This window comes from Scleropages formosus, chromosome 2, assembly GCF_900964775.1.
Source record: "Scleropages formosus chromosome 2, fSclFor1.1, whole genome shotgun sequence".
Classification (NCBI taxonomy): Eukaryota; Metazoa; Chordata; class Actinopteri; order Osteoglossiformes; family Osteoglossidae; genus Scleropages; species Scleropages formosus.
The window spans coordinates 14523024-14549710 of record NC_041807.1 but is presented as its reverse complement, the minus strand read 5'-3'; the positions used below and the strand labels follow the sequence as shown (position 1 = coordinate 14549710).

The window sequence follows — 26687 nt, the reverse complement described above, 5'->3', positions numbered from 1 at the left end:
GCCAGGAGCCTCACCAACTCTGTAGGCCGTCTCATCGTTGTTGGTGATCAGATCCACAATGGTGGTATCGTCAGCAAACTTTATGATGGTGTTGGAGCTGTGACTGGCCACTTAGTCTGTAGCATACAATAAGAAAATACATCTTTTGGTGTGGATAAAATAGCAAAAAGTGTGTGTATCACTAACTTCCGAAGCTTTTTGAGCATTAAATCCTTTCAGTATTTGTCAGGACTGTTTGACAGTTGTGAATGCTCATATCCAATAATATTCAGGTAAACACTTGAAGACCGGCAGACATTTGATTTGAACTGAATTGTCTCTCCAATCTGTAACAGACCTGTGGCGCATGTGGTGCCTCAAGTGTCTAGATAATAAAACGTTGCTTTTCTCCTCCATTAGCGATTGATTTTTGAACACTTCAAAGGAGCTGTGCTCAGCTCCAGCTCTCGTACCTCGAGCCCTGGAAGTGTCACTTCGCCGAGGTCGGACTATCTAGCAACCGCGGGGCTCATTGACGGGCTGTCAGCAGTCGCTTCATTCATAACAACGTTCTTTCACAAACCGCTGCATGATTTGTTTTTTGTTTTTTTTCTCAGCCATGGATTAAAAGAAATGTGTTTATTTTATAACTATTACAAACACGCTTTCTCATTTAAAATTGTGATATATAGGTAGCTACTTGACTTAGAAACAAGTGAGTATTAAAAAATATTACAGCATGATCATGTCGTATAGACTTCTCGGCATAAAAAATGATCAGTGGCGTAAGGAGAGAAAAACACGGTGTTTATTATAGCTGCCGATATGAAACAGTATGTCTGAAGGGAAACGTGCGTTTGGGCGTGGAGCTCCGTCCATCCTCTCCATCACTTTCTGGAGGATGAACATTGACATTGCCCCCCCCCCCGGAGAAGGAGAACGTGTGAAGCAGCGCCTCTGACAGGTGTTCCCGCAGGATTCCTCCACCTCACAGTTTATAAAGGGCAGTGGAGAGCAGGAAAGGCCGGGACACCAGGAAGACCAGCCAGGCACTCGACCCCATTGCTTGAAGCCGGCGTACTTCCTCCTCACACTACTAGTCACTAGTGTGAACTGTGAAGTGTCACGAGAGAATTATCGAGAATGAAGGTAAGGCATTGTTTCTGCATTTGCGTCTCGCACTGTTATTTACTGCAGTGTGTAACAACTTGTCAAGTATCGGCGGTGGAGAAAAAAAATGAAAATGCCGGATGAAGTTGTGCACATATTCGCGGTTACATTCCTGAACTTTTTTGCGGGGGGGGCGTTATCCCCCCCTTTCTTATCCCCTGTAATTTATTGGGGAAGGAAGGAATAGACTTAAACTGAACAATTAAGCTTGAGACTTGCTTCTTGAATGTCTCGTATTTTTGAGTTAAATACTTAGTATTATTCGTTTCCAGAAAATTAAGAAAATGTTCGGAAAATTGAGATATTTTACCTCAGGAGGTTTTGGAGACAGTGGGAGTAACACCTGTCCCGTGCGTCTTCGCGTGTTTACCGCGCGGGCAGGGCGGCGCATCAGCTCGCCTTGCTGTGTGTGTGTGTGTGTGTGTGTGTGTGTGTGTGTGTGTGTGTGTGTGTGTGTGTGTGTGTTTGAAACACACACTTCCAGTCCTTCGCTCGGTGTTTGGTGCGTTTGCTGTTCGGCACGCGAGAACGCCAACCGTACCGTTCACCAGCGCACAAATTCCTTCTGCCTCAGGGTCCGAAGGCGCTGACTCGGTGCGCGCTCGCACTGCTGCTGCTCGTGACCACGCTCGCCCTGCGCGCCAGCAGCTCCCCTAAGGTGAAGGTGACCTGTTGGCTCCCATTCTGCTTCCATTCTCACCTGGAGACTAAAAGTGTGGATTAAGGAACCTTGTCTGTGTCTGAATGAAATCTCTGTCGGTTGAGTAACCCTTACCTTTGTCTTTACTGTTTGCTGTGTTTAAATGAAGGATACTTTCCAGCGAAGGAACTGGACGCCCCAGGCAATGCTGTACCTCAAGGGAACACGTAAGATCAAGTCTTACCTGCCAGGACTAATTAATAATAAGCTTTTAAGCAATAATCAGGTTTCCATATCCAGATATACCAATTCTTTGCCAATTTGTACAGCTGGGTCATTTTTAGTGGAGCAATCCAGGATATGTACCTTTCTCAAGGGTCCTAGCAGGACGTGGGATTCGAACCTGGAACTCTCTGATCACATAAAACTGATGTAAAAACTACCATTCCTGCTGCTAAACTTTCATTGGCGCACTTGCCCTTTACTTCAGGTAATAATCTTGAACATGCAGATGAGTTGTTTTAATCAATGTATTATAAATCTTAACTGACCGATTGTTTCAGTAACCAGTGTAATATACCAACCTGGTTTTGTTTCAGAGGGACGTCGTTTCATATCCGAAGACCGAAACGAGGGGGACATGTATGACACACTTCGTATAGGTAAACAGCGCTCGTGCGCTCCGGGTTCATGGCTGCTGCTTCTCAGTGACACCTTTACTGTACAAGACACAAACGGCAGCCTGGTGTTGCTGTAAGCAGAGGACCTGCCATATCAAGGGCCACAGTAGAGACGTGAGAATCCGATGAGTCACTGTGTGTGTGATGTGTCTGAGGGTATAAGGCTGCCCGTAAATGTATTGCTTTCGGAGCTGGACTTGTATGTTACAGCCCCAGAAGAAGTGGTGCCATATCCTGAGTGCAGAGCTCAGCTCAAATTTCTAAAAACCTTAGCAATACTTAAGACAATAATTCATGAAGGAAGGATACGCATAGATCGTTTAATTTTAATGCAGGGATTTTTTGATCACATATGTCATAATAGATCATATAGCAAATAGATCTGTTTTAGTGTTGACTGAACTATTGCTAGTTTAGAGATTTTACAGGTAAGGCTAGAGCCTTATTTCAGGTTTGTCTTTGATATGAGTTTAAATTCATGCATGTGATTTGCTTTTTTACATTTCTGCACACATCTTTTGGCTGTCTTGGGAAAGGACTAAGCTAAGAGATGCAAACTGAATCCACTTATTTCTGTAGGTCTCTGTGAAACTGCTGGCTTACTTTAAGTTTTAAAACAAAACAATTCTGCCTTTTTCATTAAATTAATAATGTTTCAGATTTAGTTGTGCAAACTAAGAGTCCCTTACACACACCCAACATGATGTGTTGATTGCTCTAGGGTTAGGTTTAATGGTTCTCTGGTCACAAAAAATATCACTAAGCCGGTCCCTGTGAATAGGACATAACATCTCTATCTTTTGCTAAAATAATTGTTCTCGTTTTAAATACATTAAACAAGCACACAATGTAGACATTATACACTATATATAATTGGTGCAGCAACTTGCCGGGTATTTGGGGATGGAGAAATAGAGTATATTGTGTGGAAGCCTGTTACACACCTGAATTTTTTACTCGCCATCCAAATAGTTAAAATGGTGAATTCCATTCTGGGTGCCTTTGGGTAGTTGTAAAACTATAATAGGGCACAATATAGATCCTTCATCACAGATGTATAAGGGCTCTGGGTCCATACCTGGCGCCAACATCAGGCCTCACGGCTCTGGCTCCCTCACCTCCTGTATCGGTACCTCTCTCGCTTGTTCAGTGGAAGGAGATGCTGGGAGGCGCTCTCCCGCCCCAACTTTGTCTGGTGGGTTTTTCTTGAGCTACGTGTTTTCAGCTGCGGAACTGTCAGAGAATGTGATCGTTTGCAATCGGTAACGTGTATTAATAACAAGCTTTCTGGAAAAGTTTAAAAAAACACGCACACAAAAACTAAAGCTAAAATGTGCTGATGATTGTTTACAGTTGTGGGAGGGGTGGCTTGTAGCAATGGACCGTCTCTTATGCTTCTCCAGAAGATTAGGCGTGGGCTCAGCCGACAGTGCTGTCACTTTACACATTGATTGAATTTCCAGCTCTTGTCAGCTTCGTTATCACCTTCTATTTAATTAAGATTTGTCCATAGAATGTTGAATATTTGATTTTTAAAGGACTGCTGTGCATTGATATAACAGGATATTCTTGCTCCTGAATTGATTGTTTATTGAAATGCTCGCCACCGACCTAAATGTGGTAACTGAGCGATGAAGCAGATGATGGGGTTGATGGAGGGAGAGCCGTCGGTCAGAAGCACGTCTCCATTCCTCACGCTGACAAGTGAAGCGCTGAAAGCATTAAGTGTCATCAGTTTGCTGTACCAAGTTGTGTTTGTACTGATATCGTAACCGGGTTTACGTTTACTCACTTAGCTCACACACACACACAGATGTTTGGAGTGTGTCACTGCCAAGCAATGTTTTTGCTCTCACTCACAGTCAGGTTTAGGGTCCACCGTAAATACAATACGGTAGAAAAGTCTCTCCTGATGAGAGAGACTCTGGTTATGAGCTCATTTTCACTATTACACATTGGCAATAAGTTACACATGTACAGCTTACAGCTTTCTCAGTGCCTTTATTGGGTGATAGTGAATGACCAGATTTTAAAGAAATTAATGATGGGTGTCTACTTTCTGTTTGGGCTCAAACCATCTGTTTTATTGTTGTTGTTGTTGTTGTTATTTCAGCCTAGCTTTTATGATTGAGCTGCATCCATTAAGCTTCTCATTGAAAGGCTGATACAAGGCTGAAAGTCAGTGCTGTCTCTTGTCAATTAACAAGTTTACTGCTTATTTTTCTGGTGAAGAAGCACCTGTGCCTTTTCACATATTTTAAAAGGAGGGTTTATCCCATTAGTATATAAAATGATCAAATGAGTTTCATTATGAGACGACAGTGCACTGATCCTTGTGATGTGACAGCCACTTAATTTTGACCTGCTCTCGACTTTTTAGACAGTTACTAGTTTAAAAGAAAATTGAACATATATAGTAACATTATACCTCAGTTGTACAATTATTCATGGAATATTAGCATTTGTACTTTATATATAATGTAGTAGTGTACTGATTATTAATTTCATTTACACATTTTATTTACAAGATATAGTATTATAGTAAAACCCAGTGTATGTACTTTTATGTATGTAAAAACACAATTGGGATCAGAAATCTGTAACAATGTTAATTGAAAGTCTCTTTTACCACTAAGTCATAATCAATAAAACATTCATAATACAGACACTCCTTGAATTATTCATGTGTTAGGTTTTATAGAAACCTCAGATAAAACTTTAATACACACACACACACACACACACACACACACATTTTCTGAACCGCTTGTCCCCATTTTTAAAAAATACCTTGCAAGACTTTTACACTTTCTTTAAAATGTAAAAGTCTTAAGAGGGTGTGGTGGCGCAGCGGGTTTGGCTGGGTCCTGCTCTCTGGCGGGTCTGGGGCTCGAGTCCTGCTTGGGGTGCCTTGTGACGGACTGGAGTCCCGTCCTGGGTGTGTCCCCCTCCCCCTCCAGCCTTACGCCTTGTGTTGCCGGGTTATGTTCCGGCTTGCCGCTTCAGCAAATGTATGTGTGATGTAAAAGTCTTTAAAGGTATGGATCCATGTAAGGCCATAGTGATTTAGTTTTTCTTTTACATTTTATTGAAAAACTTGTTTTTAATGCTCTGATATTTTAGAAGACAAAATGAGTATCAACAAATCATGTAACAAGTTAAAAGCTGCATGCCGGAGACTACACATTGTTTCCCCATTTGCAGTAACACGCAGCCAGAATGCAGAGCAGCGGGATGTGTCAAGAGCTGCAGCTGTGCTACTGCGCTTCCTCCAGCAGGCCCAGGAGGAAGGTGAGCCTCCTCTTGCACAACTGGCTGCTCGGTCAGTCATTGTCACAGACCCTCTGGGTTCATCATACACTAATTATTAAAGATGGGAAGCTGTTTAAGTTAATAGGCTCTATTTTTGCTTTCTAAATTTGTTGTCACATTTCTTCATAGGGGAAATGTTTTCACTCTGTATATTAATTTCTTAAGATGCAGAGCTGCAGTTAACATTATACATTGAGACTATTACATCTGCAAAGATTTATCAAAGTATTTACTTAACGTGCAACTTAGGATAAACACTACTAAAATGAATCATATCATTTGTTGAAAATTACCTCAAAACTCAAAGCTCTTTGAATTCATATTTCATTATTATGTGAGCACATTGTACATGTCCATGCCATCATTTTTTCCCTTTCAGCTGAAGAAAATGCTGAGCAACTATACTTTCAAGATCTTCCACTGTGGAAACAAGACTATTTCTGATAGTTCATTGATTGGATTATCTGATGACTCATGATCAAAATATACACAATTTTATCCCAATGATGTAGTGTAAAATACAGGATTCTCCAATGTAGTTCTGAGTTGATGTTTTGAATGTATTGACAATTAAAACAAGTTTGCACTGAGTGGAAAATATGTTGTAAGGAGTCCTGCTATGTAAGAGTAATACCACTGGGGTTGCAAAACTGGTGTTTGTAAAAAAGGGCTTATTAGTGTGCTTATGAAAGCTGTGACAATCATCACAAACGAAATGGCAAACATTTTAAAAAACATATCTTCAGGCTTCTTGCAATACTATAAAAAACAGAAGCACACATGTTTGAAATACTCACTTTGTGATGATTCCATATTGCTGCTGTTGTACCCCTGGAAATCTGTATGTGCAGTACAGCACTTTTGAATTGATTGAAATATGAATTGTGTCACAGGTTCAGAGTAATCAATTAAATCTTTTTCATGACAACCATTTGGTGCAAAAAAACTAACTGCAATTAAATTTAATATGTTCTGTTTATCAAAACACAAACAATATTTTAATTTGGGGTTTTTAAATTGGATTTGCGTGTATAGTTTTCTTCAGTGAAAGCCCTAGATCTGAGTAGCTGACATGAAGACCAAGCATACCATACCAGTGATGACATTTTATTTTAGATGCCATGGTTTGGATGTATATGACCAATTAAAATGATTAAAAGTGGCCCTTTACAGTTGTTTCTTCTGAGATTCTTTGCATGGGGTTCTACACATCAGGGTGTCTGCAGCGTGTTGTTGAAGGGTAGTAGCTCTCTGCAGGTTACTAGTCCTTGTGGTTGTTTTTATTGTGTGGTCCTGTTTGTGACTATGTTCAACGTGAAAGTTACTGTGTGTGTTACTGCAATAAAACTGTTTTGTGTCAGTTTGGAGTCATGGTCATCAGCCTTCTAGGGCATGAGACTGGATGTGAAATTTATTCCCTTTTTATGTGTTCGTAAGTATTTTCTCTTTTAGAAAAATGTTGTACCTTTTTACCTCAAAGAACAGTGGGGCTTATGATGCCCAGTATGGCAGCAGTCTCTCAGCTGACATATTCACCTTGCTGCTTTTTCTTGCCTACAGGCATTACCCCTAAAGAGAAGGGGGCCTTGATGTTCTGCCGGTCACGCTCGGCTTCTTCCTCCTCATCATAGGGTTCCTCATTTTCATCTTCCTCATCACTGTGGTGTGGGGTGGAGTGCAGTGAGACAGAAGGAGAGGGAGGCACAGAGGAGGGCCGGGGGTAGCGGAAGCCTTCAGGCTGTCAAGACAGTGCAATGGCATTGTTTATCATGGCAAAACATATGTTTAAGTGTATAAATAATAAAATGCAGAATATCTTTGAATATCTTTCAAAAAAGATTTAAATCTCAATTTTCTTAAAAATCTGCAGTATTATTTTAAACAACTAAATGAAATAACACACACACACATTGACTGAAACCGCTTGTCCCGAGTGGGGTTGCGGCAAACTGGAGCCTAACCCCCTCCAGCCTTGTGCCCCGTCTTGCCGGGACAAGCGGTTTCAGTCAATGTGTGTGTGTTTGTGATGATGATAATAATAATAATAATAATAATAATAATAGTTTTAATCTAAAAATAATTCATGGCTTTGTTTTCATCCTTAAGCGTACAATACCTATATTTAAAATTTGTGTTCGTCTAGTAAGAAACCAACCCCAAACAAAACCTGGAGCCATAACTAACAGGCAATCAGTATACATACAGCAAAATGTTAATCTGTCAATTAAGGGAAAAAAAAAAGTGGGTCAGGCTTGACAGGCTTTCACTTCCTGCCGCATGCAACAAAAAGATGAGTCAGTCTCAACACCCCCCCCAGCTTCTCACTCCCTTCATCTTGCTGTATTTGTGAATCAAACTGAAGTTGCAGGTCACATGACAAGCTGAATATTATCCAGTGTATGAATAAAGCCCAGAGACATTGTCTTGCCCTTCAGCAGCTGAGCATCAGTACTGTACCTGCTGAAAGACAGCAGCACCCAGGAATCAAAGTAAAATACTGCCAGAATGTTTCCAGAGGTGCAGTTAGCATACGGTCAATGTACGGAGGTGTTCCCACTCACGTGTGGCGGTGCAGCTTGGTCCATCTTAAACTTGTCAGGGAATGCTCTGCTAAGAGCCAAATGGCGAGCATGCATGTAAAACTGGGAGCACAGTAAAAAATTGTGTAAGGGAGCAGGTAACATTAACTTAGTGAACATAAAGTTAAAATGTGTTCACATATTTTTATACTTTTATCAATTCAGGTAAAGCACATGTTGAAATATGCAGTTTCTGGCCTCCTCGGAAATTAATACAGTATATTACAGACAAGGATGGTGCCTTCCTCATGTTGATCGTACAGAAATAAAGTACAGCCATCCCTGAGATACGCCCGTTAAGGTTACAAGAATTCGATTTTACGAGGGATTTAATTTAATAGCCCTACTTACGAGGCATTTCTTTTCATTTATGAGGAGAAAATTTGGATTTTCAGACCGGATATTTGAGTCACCAATTATCCTGAAACATGTCTTTGGACTGTAGGAGGAAACCAGAGCACTGGAGGAAACCCACACTTTGTGACATGTAGGGTATGTAATAGGGATGACAGGGCTGAGCAAAGTATTTGATTTATGACAATTCACTTTATGAAGGGCTTTTCAGGAAGGAATTACCTTTGTAAGGCGGGGAAAGACTATCATCAACAGAACACATTATAAATACAAGTACAGAGTAATTTTGTAATGTTAAGAAACATAGAAGAAAAACATACTGTCATAAGTTTTTTCTTAAAACTTTTTTTTTTAAATGTGTAAATGTATTTAGACAATTTATAACACCTGACATAGGCAATGGGAGCAGTGTTATGATCCAGTGCTCGCACAGCAAGCCAGTACTTGTCCTCCAGATACCATTTCTTCTACTCTTTTACAGACCATTTCTCCACAATTTATTTCGTCTATTTCATCCAAGTCCACACTCTCCCCTGGTTGCTTCCCTTCCGTCTGAAAGCTTCCCCTGGCTCTGTCATTGCCTCTCATATTCTGACAATTCTGACAATACTCTGCAATTCTCCTTTTCTCCCCATCACTCACCACTGGCGTACCCTCTCCCATCACAGCCTGCCGCACGAACGTCTCTGCTTGGATGACTGACCACCATCTACAACTCAATCTTCCCAAAACCAAGATCCCCAATCTCCCAGCACTCCCAGTCAATCCAGCTGTTGGGAACTCATTATCAAACTGGTCAATTTGCTCATTTCACCTTTTTCATTCTTCAAGAACCTGGGCAGCTCAGTCTCTGCTTCTCCCAGTATACTTTAAGCTTCAAACTGATCCTGCGATCTAGTTGCCCAGTTTGTTGATGTTGGACTTCACCCATCACTACCTGTTAAAGCGGTATCCCTTTTTTCTGGGTAATGACCTCACAGGAGGTAGAGTAAGGCCCATACTGGAAATATTGGAGAAACCAGACAACCAGTCAGACTGTTAAGGCCATGTTTTCCCCGAGGGTTTTCCTGAATATGCTGTTACATGTGCACAGTCATGGAAAATCGATGACGTGGTTGATCTGTTTAACTCTTTTCTTGCGCCAACATTTACAGATACCTCCCATTCAGCTTCTGTATAACATCCACGAGATCTTTCCACATTGTAGAATAGGTACAGTACATTTCCACGGTCATATCTGACTTCTGCAGTCAGTCCTCTCCAAATGAGTTGTGTTTGGCTGGACAAAGCGTTCCCATGTAGCTCCACTCCTCACCTCTCTACACTGGCTTCCTCAGGCTGTCCATATCTAGTTCAAGACTCTATGGGATCTGTACCCAATTCTTAAAAGGTGATCTCACCTTATATCTCGCTTAGCGAAAAGCATCTGCTAAATGAATAAATGTAAATCTACCCTCTAATTGACCTACGTCTCACCTTCTCTATACACAAACTGTCCAGATTACAGACCAGTCCTCCTCTTCCCTTTCCAGTAACCTTCAAAACACATTTTAAAAGCAGTTGTCTGCATTCCTCACCTAGAATGATCCCCTCAATCAACATCACTCCGGATTCCAAATCTGTCATCTACTGGGACTGCCCTCCTTACAGTGCTAGAAAGTTTAATGTGCTACAATTCACTCCCTCTGCTCATTTCTCATTCTGCATGACCTCTCCTCAGCATGTACCACAGCCAACCACCAGATCTTCCTTTCCTCGACAGAACCTCACTTTGAGTCTTACCTATTACTTTGATAATACACAAACAGCATACGTTGATTAATTGTTTTTCTTTACTCTGATAGTGGGGGGGCGCGGTGGCGCAGCGGGTTTGGCCTGTGCCTGCTCTCTGGTGGGTCTGGGGTTCGAGGCCTGCTTGTGGGGTGCCTTGCGATGGAGTGGCGTCCCGTCCAGGGTGTGTCCCCTCCCCCTCCAGCCTTGTGCCGTGTGTTGCTGGGTTAGGCTCCGGTTCGGGGCAACCCCACTTGGGACAAGCGGTTTCAGATAATGTGTGTGTGTACTCTGATAGTGTTATTTTGCTTGTAAAGACACTTCTCAACTGGCACCTTGATTTTGTAAAGTTATTAATTTGTTTCAACCAATAAGAAATTCAAATTATTTATCCGAACATTTTTACTTTTTTGTTTTCGTTTCATTGCCAACAACTTTTATTGTCTTTTTGTTTACTTCATATATGTGCAAAAAGTTGATGACTGTTACTGTAATTATCGTTTTTATGGAGATGTAGTACAGGTGAACAGATGGGTGATGCAAATTAAAAATTATGCAAAAAAAAAAAAATTCATGTCTGTGCTTACCCTCCCAAGATACTTCCAGTCCAACAGGTCTGACAATCTCTCTGTACGATTTCGCTGGATGATGCGCTGCCGCCGTGTTTGCTGGCAGAACGCAAACATGAAGTGAGTCAACTGGTTACAGGACTCATCCGCAGCCCGGAACCGGCGGTCCACAATGTAAATCCCTGAAGGCACAACAGAAGCCAGAGGGGACAGGTGAAAAAGGTGAGCAGTTTTACTAAGTGAGGGAAAAGAGAGATACTGTATATTCAGGAGGAAGAGCCTTGGCTTTATGGAAAGTTGGAGATTCTCCTTAATACAAGGGGAGAGGTTGTACTCACCATATGCTGCTGGGTCTGAGACATGTTCCTCTACGAAACAGCCAAACCCTGAGAGGTTGGTGGTCACACTGGGAATCCCCATCACTGTGCACTCACCTAGGGAGAGGAGGGACCAATTGCAGTACCATCACCTGAGAAGAACATTTATCAATCATTGTTATTTAAAGGTATTCTCACACACACACACACACACACACACACACACACACACACACACACACACATTTTCTGAACCGCTTGTCCCATACAGGGTCGCGGGGAACCGGAGCCTACCCGGCAACACAGGGCATAAGGCCAGAGGGGGAGGGGACACACCCAGGACGGGATGCCAGTCCGTCGCAAGGCACCCCAAGCGGGACTCGAACCCCAGACCCACCCGAGAGCAGGACCCGGTCCAACCCACTGCGCCACCGCACCCCCCCCCCCTAAAGGTATTCATTAGCATGGAAAAGAGTCAGAAAGTGCAACGCTGCCCTCCAGACTCAGCTGAGTTAATCAGTTTAATCCAGGCCAGGTTGTGTAATTAGAGATGGAAAAGCATCCTCACTTTGCACTGATTTTTCATACGATGTTAGTTCTTTCATTCCATGTTTGGCTACAAGACTATGCAGAGGGAGCGTGTATTACCTGGTGTGTAGCCCCAGGGCTCATAGTAGGAGGGGAACACACCCAGGTGGCAACCCCGCACAAACTCCTCATAGTCCATGGGGAGCAGGGGGGAGGTGGAGGAGAGGAACTCTGGGTGGAAAACTATCTAAGGAAAATGGAAAGAAGAGGGAGCTGAACCAGGTGTGGCTGGAGCCAAAAACCTTAATTCTAACATCCAGATATGGTTTGATATAGTTCTGATTAAGGACACATTGTCACATAAGACTTTGAGAAGCAAACTATACAATTATAAATAAAAATAGTATGATGTAAAAAATAGTAGGCAAAATAGTATGAGGAAAAACAAGAAGGTGAGTTTTAAATATAATCTAAGACCTTCCTGTTAGGCGTTAATAACCCTGTTCATGGAGAGGTATGAACAGAAAAGCATTGATAAATGGCCAAATTAATCCTCAGAAGTTAACAAAACATGTGAATGAATGAATCAATGAATGAATGAATGAATCCTAGAGAAATTCACTTTGGTCGTAGCAGCATGCAATGTACAACATGAATACATACAAATACACACATAAAATATGTATTTACATACACACACGTAAATATGAGATGTGCATCACTTTGGAGAAAAGCACCTGATAAATGAATAAAAGTAAAGGTATGTGAAGTGACCACACATAAAAAAGTTGAAAGATAAGTTAGCAAATTAATTAAGTAGAAAAATAAATAAATAAACAAGTGTTACGGCCTTGGTCCAAAGGCCTGTAATATTTTTTTTTTTTTTTGTGTCCGTGTCTTTCTCTTTCTCTCTTTCTCTCCATAGGTGAAGCTGGGAAGACTAATCGAAATCCAGCTGTTATTGGGCAGCGGAAACGGAAGAAGACTGAAAAGCCACACCGCCATCGGACCAGAGGGAGACTGACTACCCCAGAAAAATTTTTGTCTTGCAGCTGTTATTGAGGTGGTATAGCTGAGCTTTCTATTTTGGGAATAAGCGGTAAAGACGTCAACTGTGTATTTTGTGTAAATATATGTAAACAGTTCATTGTAGACCAGCAACTGGTGGAACAGGGTGAGTGCCATTGTCTTTTGTGCCAGTTTTTCTCCAGTTTTTTCTTTACTTAGGAGTCAAGTTAGACTGGTGTATTTTTGTGTTTTATTTGGACAGGGTAGATAGTGGAATAAAGGGTAGGGTTCAGTTTTGTGTTGGTACGGCTCACCCCAGGAGAGATGGCTTATGAGTTGCTAATGGTCAACAAAGCAGACCCTTTGCGTTCTGAAGGAATTGGTGCGCTTCTGCCTGGTGGTAGTCAGTCTCCATAATCCTGTGTAGCAGTCCAACCCTAGACTGGACCGTAACCCAAATGAATGAACAGGCAAACACATTCAGGCCTACCTTGACCCTGTCGGTGCGGGCATTAAAGAGGCCAATGCGTCGGACGTTGGACAGGATGGGGTCTGTGCTGTCTTCCAGCATATTGTGGGTGGTAACTGGGGGGAGGCTGTGTCTCTGCAGTGGGACAGATACACACAAGTACGGGAGTGCATACGTACAGTCCATTCAGGTAAGCTTTTGCAGTGGCCAGAAGAGTCTAAAGTTTAGTACGGAAGCAATGAGAGGGTTTGGCTTTACACCAACTTTGTAGGTGGAGGCTAAGTTCCCTTTGGAAACAGATGAGGGATTTGGCAAGTTCTACCATGAGGTGAATGGATTACTACTGAGGGATACTCATTTCTTCCTGGGGTTATTTGAGAGACAGGATGGAGGACCAGGACTTGAGGATTAAGGAATGATTTGTGTTAAAGGTCTGGGCTCCTGATAGGCCCAACTCCCACTCTCTGTGTTAGAGAATGAATGCCATCCCACGAGGGATCAATAGCTCTCACTAGCCCGTCTCCAAAGTGCTGACTTAGAAATAAATCGAAAGGAAAACGTTGGTTTTTATTGATGCCTCGCTTGCAGCCTCCCATTAGTTGCCTGACACGTATCAGAGGAATGATCCCCCACACTCCATCCCAAACTTCAGCACTGGTCCACTGACCAACACAAGTTGCTCAGACAGATATAAAATCACTACAATGCAAACTGCAATTCACAGAGCCTCGGCAATTCGACATAACTGTTCTCGAGAGTCTCGGGACATCATGCTGACCTCACTGCGACCTTACCATAACTTCACTGTGATTTCATCATGGGTAGGGGAGACTCATGTGAAGGAGAACCAGCCCACTGGTTGGGTAGCCACATCTTTCATCCTGCCCTTTCTATGTCCTTCCATTCACACTTCCTCTGTGTCTGTCTCACTCACTATTCTCCCGCCCTTTCCAGATGATAAAGTGCAGCTGGCCTACCTGTGTCGCGTATATGGCTCGCTTCATGATGGTGAAATCATCTCTGTCCAGTATCTTGTTCATGTCTGGGATTTCCCCCCTGAGCAGAGAGACGAGGTGTGATGAGAGAAGAGGTGTCATCCCCCTTAGCTTTCGATCTTGCCAGAGCTAATCCATTAGCGGCCCAATGCGATTACTGCTTTAATCAAGGAAAGGTCACGTCACCATCCTGACAGCTGGACTGATCGGCCCACCACTCCCCCTTCCCACAGAAAACTGAAAGCTCAATGAGGCATGACGGAGAGGTTGGCACTCAGCTCCACTGCAGCTGCAGTTACAATCAGTAAGGGCACCCAGAAACGCATGATGGGGAAAAAAAATACTCACTTCAGCAAGGATTCGTATAAACGCTTGCCAAACTTCTCCTTCACCGAATGTGCAGTGTCCCTGTCGTAGAGAATGAGAAGACACGGTCATCTGGAAAACAGGGGATACAAACTACACACTCGCCTAACCAAATCCTAGGGTGTATTCTTCTGGGAAAATGCATACCTTTTCACTCAAGAATTCTAACATGTTAACACACCGAAAACTCTGATGTACTTTTCTTCACGGATCAGATCTGATGTATACACACACGCTTTCTGAACCGCTTGTCCCATTTGGGGTCGCGGGGAGCCAGAGCCTAACGCGGCAACACAGGGCATAAGGCTGGAGGGGGAGGGGACACACGCAGGACAGGACACCAATCTGTCGCAAGGCACCCGAAGCAGGACTTGAACCCCAGACCCACCAGAGAGCAGGACCCGGTCCAACCCACTGCGCCCCCGCGCCCCGCGCCCCCCCAAATATAATCTAAATTTTAAAATCTAGAACAGATACAGTATAATGTACATCTATCCATCCATTTTCAAAAACCTCTTGTCCCATTCATGGCTGCCATGATCTGGAGCCTATCCCAGAATCATAGGGCATGAGGGAAGTGGAGTCTCCGGGCTGTAACTTCACAGTTTCAGTCAGACTTGAATCCACAGGCACCGACGCTACCTGCTGCACAGCTGTGCTTCCATTTACATTCATGTAAAAATTTAAATGATCAAATCTTTGCTTTTATCCATAACAAAAAGCATAAATATTTCCTTAAAACAATCTATTAATAAATTTAAAAGTTTACTTTTACATAACTGAAGTGCAAAATTGTCACACCCCTGGGAACAATCGATCGATGAACCTCGGTGCAGCAAGTGGTAGGGAACAAGTTAGGTTTGCTTGAGACTTTCATGTCTGCAGCTATGTCTCCTCTTAATGTAATGCATAAATTGTACTTTTGCTGAGATGTACGTCGCTTTGGACAAAAGCATCTGCTAGATGGATAAATGTAAATGTAAACAAGCAGAGCGACAACACCCGCGCTCACTTAAGAAAACACGGATAAAAGGAGCTCCTTGTCCGCCTGTCGACGTGGATTCTTGCGAACGCCCTCGTGGTTTTGCAGTCTCGGCGTCTTCGTCTTGCTACGTGTCTTGCTTGTTCTCTCGCTCCTGGTTTTTGACCCTCGCCTGTCCCTGACCTTGATTGTGTCCTGTCCTACGAACCTCGTTGAAAGATTAAAACCGCTACCGCTGGATCCACTACTCACCTGTCTCCAGCCTGCCTGTCCTCAGCATGATAAAGTATTGCATATATGTTATAATTTGTGACTCTTTCCTACAAACATGTGCTTAAATGTTGTTCTTTCTAAACAAGGGGATGGTCGGTGTCTGCTGTCTACCAGAGCTGCTTCCGGACTGCTTGCCCCTTCAAAGTTTCCACGTTGAAATTGTTGGTCTTGGCAGGCATGATGAAGAACACAACCACAGTCATGTCACTTTTGTGAACCTGAGATATAAGAGAAACATAGGTGACTCACAATTTGACTCATTTACTCAACTTGACTTTTACTGTAGCAATTAAGCACCTTGACCTTTCCCTAAAAAGGTCCACATTCTTAACCATGGTCTATGGAGAATGTGCTGGAGATAGTGAACGTGGAGCTCAGATCACTGAAAAGTGACTCAGAGTCCCTGAGACTGCTTACGTTTTAGTGTTAGTGGGAAATGTGTAGAGCTCCCTGATTTTCACACAGTAGATGGTAATCTTCTTACTACAAAGTTAACTGCACAGATGTTAGAGCTGCTGCCCTTCAGTTGAAGGGGCCAGGTTCAGCCCCCACGCTACTGTAGTACCTCTGAGTGAGGATTTATTTTGAATGCAGAAAAAAGAGGTTCCTGTCTATTTCAGTAAGGAATTGCAATCATTTTAGTGTACAGACTTTACACTGCAAATTGCTTTGGAGAAAAGTATCAGGGCCACATAAAGGAATACATTTGACATACACAGGACAAGATGTTATACCCCGTGCACATATCACAACGGCTGTACACAAGGATCCAGTCCAACCGTGAAGCCACAGAGAAGAAACATCCGGCATTGCCACCATACATCTCCATGACTCAAGACCAAGCGACTTAAATTCCTCCCCTATCCACCACATCAGCCACAAGATACCAACATGGGTATGTCATTGAGGTTGTCGAGTGGGCACCTCCCTTCATTGGTGTTTTGTTGAACTAGGCTCACAACACCTCAGGAAGGCTCAACAGTGTAGTTTGGCATTCCCAGACCCATCCCCCTCTACACACACACACACTAAATGCCCTTCAACCTCAACAAATGCAGCAACTGTACAACCTCAATGAGCACAATTAAACAATACTACACCTCCATACATACCATCAAATGCTGCAAACGCACCAGCCATGAAATATTAAGAAAAACTTCTTACTCTGAGCAGGTAATTCAGCCTGGAAAGAGACTCCAGGAAAATGTCCGCTCCTTTGTTGGAGAACTCATAGCGACCAGCGATGAAAAAATACAGAGTTTTTTCCAGATTAAAGTCAAGATGGCTGTCAGTGAGAAACCAAGAAATAAAGGAGGGTTTAACTGCACTAATCCACTGTATAGTCACATAAATAATAATACATCTATTTGCAACATTACAAATGTATAGTATATGTAAGACAGATGATAGTATAAGGGCTTATAATAGATCACTTTCAGATCTCTTGAGTTAATGTGGTCTCTGAAACTGTGTGGTCTCAAACTCTGAAAGAAGCATTTCAATATTTTCACTTAGCTGTACAGGGCAGCATACTTGTAACTGGTTTGCCAATCATTTTTAATGTAAATTCCAGAAAAATTTTGAACTGAAACATACAATACCTCATTTTTGTTCATTTCTACCATTACTTATTTCTGCCTAGGTATATGCCATTGGAATGATCTGCATCTCCTATACCATGCTAAACAACAGATTGGTTTTTAAAAAGCTGGCATAATTATTGGCCTAATTTAATATATAGCCTACGGTTCAGTCGGAATTTCACAAATCATAGAGACACTGAATATGACAGAAGAATAAAACTCACCCATAAAAGTGTCCCCTGACAAACTCTTGGATCTTAGCTTTGTTTGTGGAGTGCAGGTTCTGAAACTCATGCATGGCAGAGAACTTCTTCACATTCAGGCCATTGGGGGTGACCACATCTATGCAGAAGACACGGGAACTCATGACTCAGCGTCACACCACGAGGATCTTCTGTTCTTAACTTCTACTGGCTACGTTTGGTTTACAGCACGGACTGAGAGACTCTGGCCCAATACCGGCTGCGAAGGTGTCAACGGCAGGTGTGCAAGTGCCAGGTGAGTTATTAACAAAGGGAAGAGAGGTGAGAGGGTATTGCTACATTCATGTTCATGAAGAGGCGAAAGAAGAAAGTGACAGGCAGAAGTGAGAGGGAGTGCAAGCTCATGAGACCAACCTGGCTTCCTGTGGAGAATGTGGTCAGCCTCTACAGCAGTGATCTGGGAGACGGTGGAGAAGACATGGGAGCAGTGAACTGCTGCTCTCTCCAAACAGTAGCGATGGTAGATCTGCCTATCCCCAGCTTCTTTATCAATGTTGAACTGAGACGAAGACACGCACACATTAGTTTATATTGCTGGGGTCATGGGGTTTTGCATTGACTCCTACTGTACCGTAATAAATGAATCCTATTCCTAGTCCCATGCCGCACAAGACTGAAAATCATGAAATCTGACAGAGTAAAATATCTCTTGACAAAGGCTATTTTTGTTATTGTTTTCTTTGTTATTTGTTTTGCTGATGCTGATGCCTTTGTTATTTATTTTTCTGATGCCTGTGATGGTGACATACAATGATTTACCCACTTATGCAGCAGGTTATTCTAAGTGTAGCAGGTCAAAGTACCTTTCTCAAGGTACTGCAACAGGACTGGGATTCAAACCAGGAACCTTCAGATCTGAGTGCAATTATCATAACATTTTAAAGAGATCTATTTAAAGAGGTCTGTTTTTTAAAGTCTACAAGGTCTTCAAGAAGCATTTTACTCAAAAATGTCCTCAGTGCTTAGCAAAAAAGGCCAAATACACACACAAAACTACACCACAGTTGTAGTCTTCAGGTCTACCTGCAGACACTCCAAAATATGGATTTATACACATCCAAAATTAAGAAGATACAGTGATACAAATACACAAACACACACAAACACAGAGGTGGAGGATGATAGTTTAGATTTAGCTCAAAACATGGCCTTTTGGGAGCTGTCTCCTTCACTTGACAGGTGTCCATCAATCAGAAGCTCACAGTGTGGCCTTTCTTTTACTCTGACCTTTCCTTGAAGCAAAAGGGCCTTATTACCTGTGTACACTGACACACCATTGTGTCAGCCTATCACTAATTCACTTTAATTCAATAAATAATTCCTAACTCCACTTAAAGTTGGAAAACACACGAAACACGGTGAAAAAACCAAAATGTTTGCATTGTTTCTGAAGCTGACTGGCACAAGAACATGCACATACCTTGTCCAGATTGTTGTAGAAATCCACGTTACCAGCGCACAGGTATCGGCCAAGTAGGGTGGCATGCGTTGTGAAGATGGTTGCCATGGGGACCTTCCGTGATCGACAGAGTATAAGTCCGGCCCCTGCCTGCCACTCGTGGAAGTGGGCGATGACGTTGGGCATGTCCTGCAGCTGATCTGTTAGCTGGGGAGAACGTTTATATAGGACCTGGTAGCCAACACAGTTCTGTATCACAAATCAGCCATTCTAGCTCATTTTCATTTGTTTATCACAGTATCCCCAACACTGGAATCACTGATTCTTTTGAACACACCTTTTGACACCTCTGGGGACATAAAACTGGTAAATACAACACACACACACACACATTTTCAGAACCGCTTGTCCCATACAGGGTCACGGGGAACCGGAGCCTAACCCGGCAACTCAGGGCGTAAGGCCGGAGGGGGAGGGGACACACCCAGGACGGGACGCCAGTCCGTCGCAAGGCACCCCAAGCGGGACTCGAACCCCAGACCCACTGGAAAGCAGGACCGTGGTCCAACCCACTGCGCCACCGCACCCCCGTAAATACAACAACAGTGGTAAATTTTCTAACCAAAACCTTCCAAACAAGGGTGCTGGAGAATCTGTAAAATTTCTCACTCACCTCTTTGAAGAACCATGCAACCATCGATCCAAAAATTAGAGCATCATTAGCTTCCCGGTCATGGAAGGGTAGTCCGATCCCACAGGTGTCCCAGAATTCTCCTTTCCATCGATCCAGGTTCCAGGCAGCAGCACCAATGTCAAACAGTATCACATAGGGACAGCCCTCTATGAGCCAGCGGCCAAAGCGCACCTACAATAGAGCAGCACACACCTGGAAGACATGCATGTACATACTGGACAGCACAAAAGAAGTCCCTGTGTCCAAAACACACCAAGTAAGGACACCTGTACACTCACCTGTAACAACTCATGAAACATAAAAATTAAACTAGCATTAAATGAGTGGGAAAACAATCACACATATTTTCTTTGCTTGGTTTAGCTGATGTTACAAATGCCATGTTTATAAGTACCAAGAATTGTACTGTTGAGCCCCAAACCTGTCGCAGAACTTTGCTGCCCCCTATAGTGGAAACGGAGAACTACACGTACCGGCCCGGACATGATCAAGTCCTGGCAACGCGGTTACCCTTATTTTATTAGTGGAATTTTGTTAATTTAACTTGTTTCAGTCTTCATGCCTACGAGATGAAGAAATGATGTTGATTTTAAAAAGTTCTTCCTTCGATATTGCAGCTTATGCCAGATCCTGCCGCCGCGATTCCGTTACTAACATTCATTCCCACTAGTCCTTTTTTTACCACTTGTAATGTTTAAAATTCTGTTTGGCCTCCTTAACACGACTTATCTTCAATAAGCCATGCGAATCGTCTGCATATCTAAATTTGAAAGGGTTAAATATCACACCCACTTGTGACTCGTATGCAAAATGGTACAGTTGTCCTCTACCATATGGTTGTGTGCTTAATAACCGGAAAAAATGGGATGGGTCAGATTCTGAATATATTTAAAATCGTTAAGGTACAGTACTTTTAGTATAATGAAGTTTTAGGCGAGCTTTACAATTTTTGGAATACTGTTAAAAGATGTCTGTGATTAGAATTTTGCTCCACTCTGTTGTAAGGGACATAAAATATCCAACTTGGATTCCAAGGGGGTTTAGGGAACCAGGCTGTGTAATTGTGTTTAAGGACGTATTTTGTTAGTTTTCTATTAAACACAAAACTTTTTTTAAGCTCTATGAGTTTAGTTCATCACCATGACATCGTTAATGTTTGTTTTCTAATTTTCAATCGGAAAAAAAACGGTCAGATTTTCGGAAAAGTTATTCATGCCTTTTTACTATATGGAATTGTTTGGGGTGCAAGTAAAACCATCGCGTCTCCAAAAAAATGAAGAATTGTCAAAAGAGGAGACTACCTAAGCACATTTTTCCTTTGCGAACTTTTCCCGTCCCAGAACAGTTCAAATGCAGTAGCGCGCCTTGTGTCTCTCTCCTACGCAGCAGCGCCCCGCTGTGGTAAAGTAAGATATTGCACGACGTCTCCACCACTCGAGCGTCACGCTGCCGAGCCGAAAGAACCACATACTGTACCTGACACCCGCTGCTGCTCAAGCAGTCCATGGTCTTCTTTATAGCCGGGTTCGGCGCCTCGCAGACCTCCACCTGGGTCTTACAGTTGTGCTCGTAGTAGGGGCCCATCAAGAAGTAGTTCTCCCCCCATTCGTCTACCGTGATCTTGGACTTCGTCTGGATCACCGTGTAGATGCCTCCAACTGCGGGTCAGAGTTTAATGTTTGCGCATCTCTGACCATACAAATCTGATACTGGCACACCCCCGTCTTTTCTCCATAGATAAAACCACCGCGTCTCTAAATCTAGAAATTTCTGGCAAATGCTATCACTGTCAGAACATCATTCATCAGTATTGGGCTGTAAACAACATTAGTCTAAGTAAATGCTTTGGATAGAAGAATTTATCAGAGGCAGAAAACCATGAACAAGTTGATTTTATAACACAAGCGACATGTTTCTCGAGTTTCCTGGTGGGATTTTCCATTGTCATTTACATTTACATTTTATATTTACATTTATTCTCTTAGCAGACGCGTTTCTCCAAAGTGACTTCCAGTGAACTCTATGCAGTGTTATCAGCCCACACACCTTATTCACCAAGGTGATTTACACTCCTAGATACACTACTTACACTGGGTCACTCATCCATACATCAGTGAAACACACTCTCTCTGTGACACTCACACACTCATTTATTTCGATACACATATATCTCATTATGATGGGGGTGCAGTGGCGCAGTGGGTTGGACCGGGTCCTGCTCTCTGGTGGGTCTGGGGTTCGAGCCCTGCTTGGGGTGCCTTTCGACAGACTGGTGTCCTGTCCTGGGTGTGTCCCCTCCCCCTCTGGCCTTACGCCTTGAGTTGCCAGGTAGGCTCTGGTTCCCTGCAACCCTGTATGGGACAAGTGGTTCATAAAGTGTGTGTGTGTGTGTGTGTGTGTGTGTGTGTGTGTGTGTGTGTGTGTGTGTGTGTATATATCTCATTATACGGACACTCGTTAAATGAATTGCAAAGTTCTGAGGCATTTGAACTAAATGAGCAGCTGGCTCAGAGCGCTAACTGGAGTGTGAAAACACAAACAGCTGTGCGTTGGCTAATGCTCACATCCGCAATGAGTACAGGGAGGAAATGAGTACAGGCTGCAGGACATGTATGAAATATTGTGTCCTCCCAGGCGCATCCTTATTTTCCTGCTGAACCGTGGTGAGCATGGTGAAAGAAACAAAGAAGAAGAAGAAGAAGAAGATGAATGTTACTAGTGGTTGTGGCATGTTTTAGGTAATCATTAGTAAGATTTTTCCAGTCTGGGAATGGATTAAAAATTATAACAGAATAGCTTATTCTGTATCGAGACCCCACCTTAAGGATAGATTTCATAATCGAATTAAGTTCGGGGAGAGAGATAGGTAGATAATTTAACCCACTCACAGCAACAGAATAAAGTAAAGATGAGAAAGAGAGCATTTGATCGCATTGATCAACATGCAAAGGCAGGCAAAGACAGTACCTACCCCCTTTGCACACAATATTTGCCAATTTGGCTCTAAATACTCAAATATTTGTGACTGCAAACATCAGTATTCTCAAACTGCAACTTGACGTCAGCCTCTGCCGCAAGTTGCTGTAGTCCAATCCAGATGGAGCACTGACCATGTACAGAAGGATTTAGGACTTGAGCCAACCTTTGACCATTACACAACCACTATAGGACCACTCACTGATTCACAACCATTTGTAGAGAAGGATTTCAGTGCTCTTTTCATGTATACTGATAAACTTTACCGGAAAATAACAAACACTCGCAAGCTTGCCTTATCAGCGGGGTAATCATTAGATATTTACTCTTAAATTCGGAATTATTTACTGAAGGGATATGACATCTGGGATATGACCAATAACCAACATTTAAGGCGAGGGCTGTGCGAGTTCTGTATGAAAATGGATGTGAACCATGCCTGGATATTGCAAGATTAAGGCTGATATTTTATTCGTAGCAGCCAGCAGATGGCATGAACATTAAGGAAAGATGGATTTTTTTTCCACCAAAGATTTTAGAAATTCTACTGTTTTAGCTCTGAATAGGCAAATTAACCAGAACTGCAGCAGTGCAACACCCAGCGGAATAAACAGGTAAAGGTGAAAGTGTGTTATTGTTCTGGAGGAAGTATTCTGCAAAGAAACACAAATGATTGCAATAAAAAGAGCAGAGCTACATATTTAGGTACACTGACGTGGTGTATGGCTGTAACCTGCGACTTCCCCTGCAATGTCTACGGCACTAAGCCGTTGAGCTCTGCATTAGAGCACAGCACCTCGAATCAGGCAAGTGGAGCGTGAGCCACGAGCGGCTCCGATCCCACCAACTAGACCCCAGCGCCAAGTGGTGGCAACACGGTACAAAACTAACAAACGACGATTCAGTTAACAGCATTGGGGGGGCTTCCTAACGCATGGTTTACACAGCGCTTAATGAGTAATCCGTGGAGCGGGAGGCTCCTTTCCCCTTGGACCTCCCTGCTATTTGCACTCGGGTTAAGGGTCCGTTCTTCCACGTGATGGCAGCGCACGGTCCTCATCGTAGGCGGACCGGTGAATTCACAAAATGCTTTGAAAAATGTCACAGAGAACCAAATAGCTGTGCCTAAAACAGTAACCTACTGGTTGCAGGAACCAAGAGTCAGTGTTGGCTAAAAAATTAGTGGTGACCACAGCAATTTTGGGTAATTCTGATTTGGACTGCAGACTGAAGATGGTGAACAGGGGTGTAGCAACGCATCTGGTGCTGAGGGACCAGAATATTAGCAAATGTGCTTCAGTGGAGTTATATAAAAATACTGAATAAGGCCTCCTGGAACATTAGTGTGTCAGTGAGTCAGTGGTAGTAAAAGTTGCGGCTGATGGACTGCAGTGACTCAGTGGTGCTAACAGTGGTTTTATAGATCCATTTCACTTACTTTACTTCATATAGTAGAAGCTTTTCTCCAAATTGACTTTTAATGAACACTACGTAGTGTTATCAGCCCACACACCTTATTCACTGCAGTGACTTACACTGCTAGATACAGTACTTACAATGGGTCACTCATCCACGCATCAGTGGAACACACTCTCTCTGTCACTCACACACTACGGGTGACTTGGAGTCATCAATCCACCCGAACAGTATGTCTTTGGACTGTGGGAGGAAACAGGAGCACTCAGAGGAAACGCACGCAGACACAGGGAGAACACGCAAACTCCACACAGACTCCACACAGACTGAGCTGAGATAGAACTCACGTCCTCTTTCACCACCCAGGCTGTGCACTGCAAGGCACGAGGAAGAACAGATTCGGACCTTCTCGAGTCTCATGCAGTCTCACTGTGCTCTTTCCATAGGTGTAAGAACAGAGGAGGGGTTATACCCCCAATGTTCCAACAAGACTAATTTGTGCCCCCTCCGCCCCTCACTTTTCGAGTACTCTTTTGATGCTCACCCCCAGGACCTGACAAATCGTTACATCACTGATCCTTTGTTCAGGTGAGCCCACAGAGTTCAGGTCAGCGGCCACTGATGTTCTGCAAGCGTCTATTCTTGTGCAGGTAATTCAACTAAAGTGAGTAATATTGCAACATACATGTACTACGGGAATTTTTACTGCACAACAAGCCATCTTACACTGTCAGTGCTTTCAATGTCGATACACTCAGGTTTTACTGATAAAATGTCTTATTATTGCTCTCAGAAGTTGGAATTACTTCTACATAGTGGAGCTCGTGCAGCTGGTCGCTACCTTTGTTGGTGACCTCCCAGGCCACCTCGAAGAGCAGCAGGTCTTCCACGGGGAGTCCCTCGTCTTCCCACGGGGGCAGGCCACTCAGGGAGGTCATGGACACGGACCGGGACAGCGGCATCCTGGGGTCCTGGGAACTTCACACTTCTTACAGATGCGTAGGTTTCGTGTGGGGGGGGGGATGTTTCGTATCTGTTTGAGCGTCTGGTTCTTCCAGCCAAATCCGCCAAAAACTGCACACATTTGTTCTTACCTTAAGCTTGGAAGAAGGTATCGCTAATCACTGGGTAGCTGTGTGGAAATAGATGAATGAAGAAGGCGGCCTGCTGCTTGGTTGCCTTCCACTTGTGTTCCTATCAGACCGCGAATAAAGTCCACTTTCACCAGAGTGAACGTTTTGGTCACGCTATAGATAAGCGGTAGTGTGACAATCTCGTTGAGGGGGTGTGTACAATGATGTCACTTCTTCACAAAATTGTTACTTTTCATATAACTTATTTCTTGAACATGAATACATGATTTTGTAGCTCAAATTATTAAATACAACATTAACTGATTAGCCCCGGTATGTTACAGTGTGAGGAGCCCTGGTTCGAATCCCCCCTCCTGTCGTAGAACTCTTGATGGTGGTACTCACCCTGTGCGGATACCGTCGGAGAATATCCTGCTGTTTAAAGGAGTAAATCGCTGTAAAGTTATACTGTAAGACATCGTGGACAGAGTGTCCGATAAGTAAAGGTTAAAAATAATATAAAGATTCAAGGCAGTTCTCTGTCATGGGTAAACCCCCCTCCCCAAAACAGACACACTATGAGCAATTTAGATTCACCAATTTACGTTTATTTAGCAGACACTTTTGTCGAAAGCGACTTCCAATGACCCCTCCTTGAACCGCCACCTTACTGTGGTGGAGGGGTTTGAGTGCCTGAATGATTCCAGGAGCTATGTTGCCTGGGGCTATATGCCCCTGGTAGGGTCTCCCATGGCAAACAGGTCCTGGATGACAGATGAGACAAAGTGCGGTTCAAAAGCCCCTTATGATGACAATTAAACCAAGGCTTTCGTTTACCCCGCCCGGTATGGGGTCACCGGGACCCCACCCTGGAGCCAGGCCTGGGAGGGCTCGCATGCGAGCGCCTGGTGGCCAGGTCTATGCCCACAGGGCCTGGCCGGGCTCAGCCCGAAGCCATGACGTGGAGCCGCTCTTCGGTGGGCTCACCACCTGCCGGAGAGACCGTAAGGGGCAGGTGCGTTGTGATTTGGGCGGTGGTCAGGGCCGAGTGCCTGGCCGACCCAAACCTCGGGCGCCAACTCTGGTTTTTGAGACTTGGAATGTCACCTCACTGGCAGGGAAGGAGCCTGAGCTGGTGCGGGAGGTTGAGAGATACTGTCTAGATATAATCGGGCTCACTTCCACTCACAGCTTGGGTTCTGGAACCACTCTTCTTGACCAAGGGTGGACTCTCCACTATTCTGGGGTTGCCCAGGGTGAGAGGCGGCGGGCGGGTGTGGGCTTATTAATAG

The 26687-nt window shown here is 43.6% G+C and overlaps 2 protein-coding genes across 6 annotated transcripts; one reads left to right on the top strand and one right to left on the bottom strand.

Annotated features, from left to right (window-relative positions):
• Positions 1-923: 923 nt before the first annotated feature.
• Positions 924-6234, top strand: spx (spexin hormone). Of its 4 annotated transcripts, none has more exons than XM_018747111.2 (6): positions 924-1128; positions 1724-1807; positions 1959-2016; positions 2389-2451; positions 5674-5760; positions 6161-6234. In XM_018747111.2, exons 1-6 carry the CDS (start codon positions 1123-1125, stop codon positions 6223-6225), a joined length of 363 nt encoding a protein of 120 aa, XP_018602627.1. In that variant the 5' UTR covers positions 924-1122; the 3' UTR covers positions 6226-6234. The 4 variants fall into 4 exon arrangements, with proteins under 4 accessions (XP_018602627.1, XP_018602626.1, XP_018602625.1 ...); XM_018747110.2 differs by having other exon boundaries at positions 1724-1813; XM_018747109.2 differs by lacking the exon at positions 6161-6234 and having other exon boundaries at positions 5674-6014.
• A 1043-nt stretch (positions 6235-7277) lies between these two features.
• Positions 7278-25524, bottom strand: gys2 (glycogen synthase 2). 2 transcript variants are annotated; one of them, XM_018747105.2, is made up of 17 exons: positions 25417-25524; positions 25164-25310; positions 21407-21588; positions 19910-20101; positions 19258-19443; positions 18192-18336; positions 17799-17916; positions 17156-17276; positions 16103-16209; positions 14719-14778; positions 14353-14431; positions 13397-13510; positions 12019-12145; positions 11392-11487; positions 11072-11235; positions 8343-8423; positions 7278-7519 (listed from the first exon to the last, which is right to left on the bottom strand). In XM_018747105.2, exons 2-17 carry the CDS (start codon positions 25282-25284, stop codon positions 7301-7303), a joined length of 2112 nt encoding a protein of 703 aa, XP_018602621.2. In that variant the 5' UTR covers positions 25285-25310; positions 25417-25524; the 3' UTR covers positions 7278-7300. The 2 variants fall into 2 exon arrangements, with proteins under 2 accessions (XP_018602621.2, XP_018602622.2); XM_018747106.2 differs by having other exon boundaries at positions 25164-25307; positions 25417-25435.
• Between the last annotated feature and the right edge of the window lie 1163 nt (positions 25525-26687).

Excerpts from the sequence above, each read along its gene's own strand:
- spx (XM_018747108.2), top strand. Across the intron at positions 2,017-2,388 it reads GCTGTACCTCAAGGGAACAC|AGGGACGTCGTTTCATATCC; the intron begins GTAAGATCAAGT and ends GTTTTGTTTCAG. Across the intron at positions 2,452-5,673 it reads GTATGACACACTTCGTATAG|TAACACGCAGCCAGAATGCA; the intron begins GTAAACAGCGCT and ends CCCCATTTGCAG.
- gys2 (XM_018747105.2), bottom strand. The coding sequence starts at position 25,284 with ATGCCGCTGTCCCGGTCCGTGTCCATGACCTCCCTGAGTGGCCTGCCC. Across the intron at positions 20,102-21,406 it reads TGAGCAGCAGCGGGTGTCAG|GTGCGCTTTGGCCGCTGGCT; the intron begins GTACAGTATGTG and ends GCTCTATTGTAG. Across the intron at positions 8,424-11,071 it reads ACTGGAAGTATCTTGGGAGG|TTTTACATGCATGCTCGCCA; the intron begins GTAAGCACAGAC and ends CTGTGCTCCCAG.